Source organism: Etheostoma spectabile, chromosome 23 (genome assembly GCF_008692095.1).
Source record: "Etheostoma spectabile isolate EspeVRDwgs_2016 chromosome 23, UIUC_Espe_1.0, whole genome shotgun sequence".
Lineage (NCBI taxonomy): Eukaryota > Metazoa > Chordata > Actinopteri > Perciformes > Percidae > Etheostoma > Etheostoma spectabile.
In genome coordinates this window covers 583,380-584,265 of record NC_045755.1, presented here as the reverse complement: position 1 = coordinate 584,265, position 886 = coordinate 583,380, and the positions used below count along the sequence as shown (strand labels likewise).

The 886-nt window shown below is 45.1% G+C and overlaps 1 protein-coding gene across 7 annotated transcripts in view; it reads left to right on the top strand.

Moving 5' to 3' along the window:
- LOC116673488 (DENN domain-containing protein 5B) overlaps window positions 1-886 on the top strand; it is a gene marked incomplete at its 5' end in the record, with an annotated part of 86,106 nt that overhangs the window by 39,007 nt on the left and 46,213 nt on the right. For all 7 annotated transcript variants that reach the window (XR_004327849.1, XM_032505849.1, XM_032505845.1 and 4 more), the window contains 1 exon segment: window positions 804-886. This exon segment is cut by the window's right edge and continues 27 nt beyond it. Coding sequence is in view for 6 of the 7 variants with exons in the window: in XM_032505849.1 (XP_032361740.1) it covers window positions 804-886 (83 nt within the window).

The window sequence follows — 886 nt, the reverse complement described above, 5'->3', positions numbered from 1 at the left end:
CAGTCCTTTACGGTTTCAGAGTCTGTGTATGGGCTTTTCTTTTTTGCCAATAACCAGGAAACACGAAGCGATGCCGCGGTAGCTCTCTCTCAGGCTGTGAATGACCGCACCATGGTGGACTGCTTTAGGTTGTAAGATGCAGATAAAACTTGGACTTTTGCAGCCCTCTCTGAGATCTCAGGGAAAGAATGGTGCGGAAAGTCTGGTGTTTCTCAACGCGGTGCCTCCGCAGATTATAATCTTTAAGTACTGCAACGCACTCATGACAATTGATTTGGCGTTTGGATGTGACGGTAAAATAAACAAATATTTGTCAGTCCAGCCTGGGGTAAACTGACGGTTTTCATTGCCATTTAAGTTTCAGTGTTGAGAAAGACATTGTGATAGTAGGCTAATCTAGGATACCTGCACAGCACGCTCTGCATTGTTTACGTGTTGCTAGTTTGGCGGACCACGGGCTGGGCCACTCGGCGGTTGCTTCTGGGCCGCATGTGGCCCGCGGGCTGCCAATTGAATAGCCCTGCTGTACATGATTTCATCCTGCCAGTGCTGCTCCTGATTCCTGAGCTTCATTTTTCCTTACCATCTCACACTTCCCCGATCATTTAAACCAGAAACATTACAACTATATAACATTCAGAAACACACATAAACTTTTGTCAAATGGATATATGAAGCTTCATGTAAATATAATAGATATATTTGAGGTTGTTAAACTTGTCATACCAAGTTGTAGTCACGGTCCTGACCTTTTCTGTTACCGCTGCATCATTGCCTTTGTCTCTGTCTTCTCATTTTTACAGGTGAAAACTTCGAGCAGAGCCCCCTGAAGAGGACGTTCAAGTCCAAAGTTTTGGCACGCTACCCTCAGAACGTGGAGTGGAAT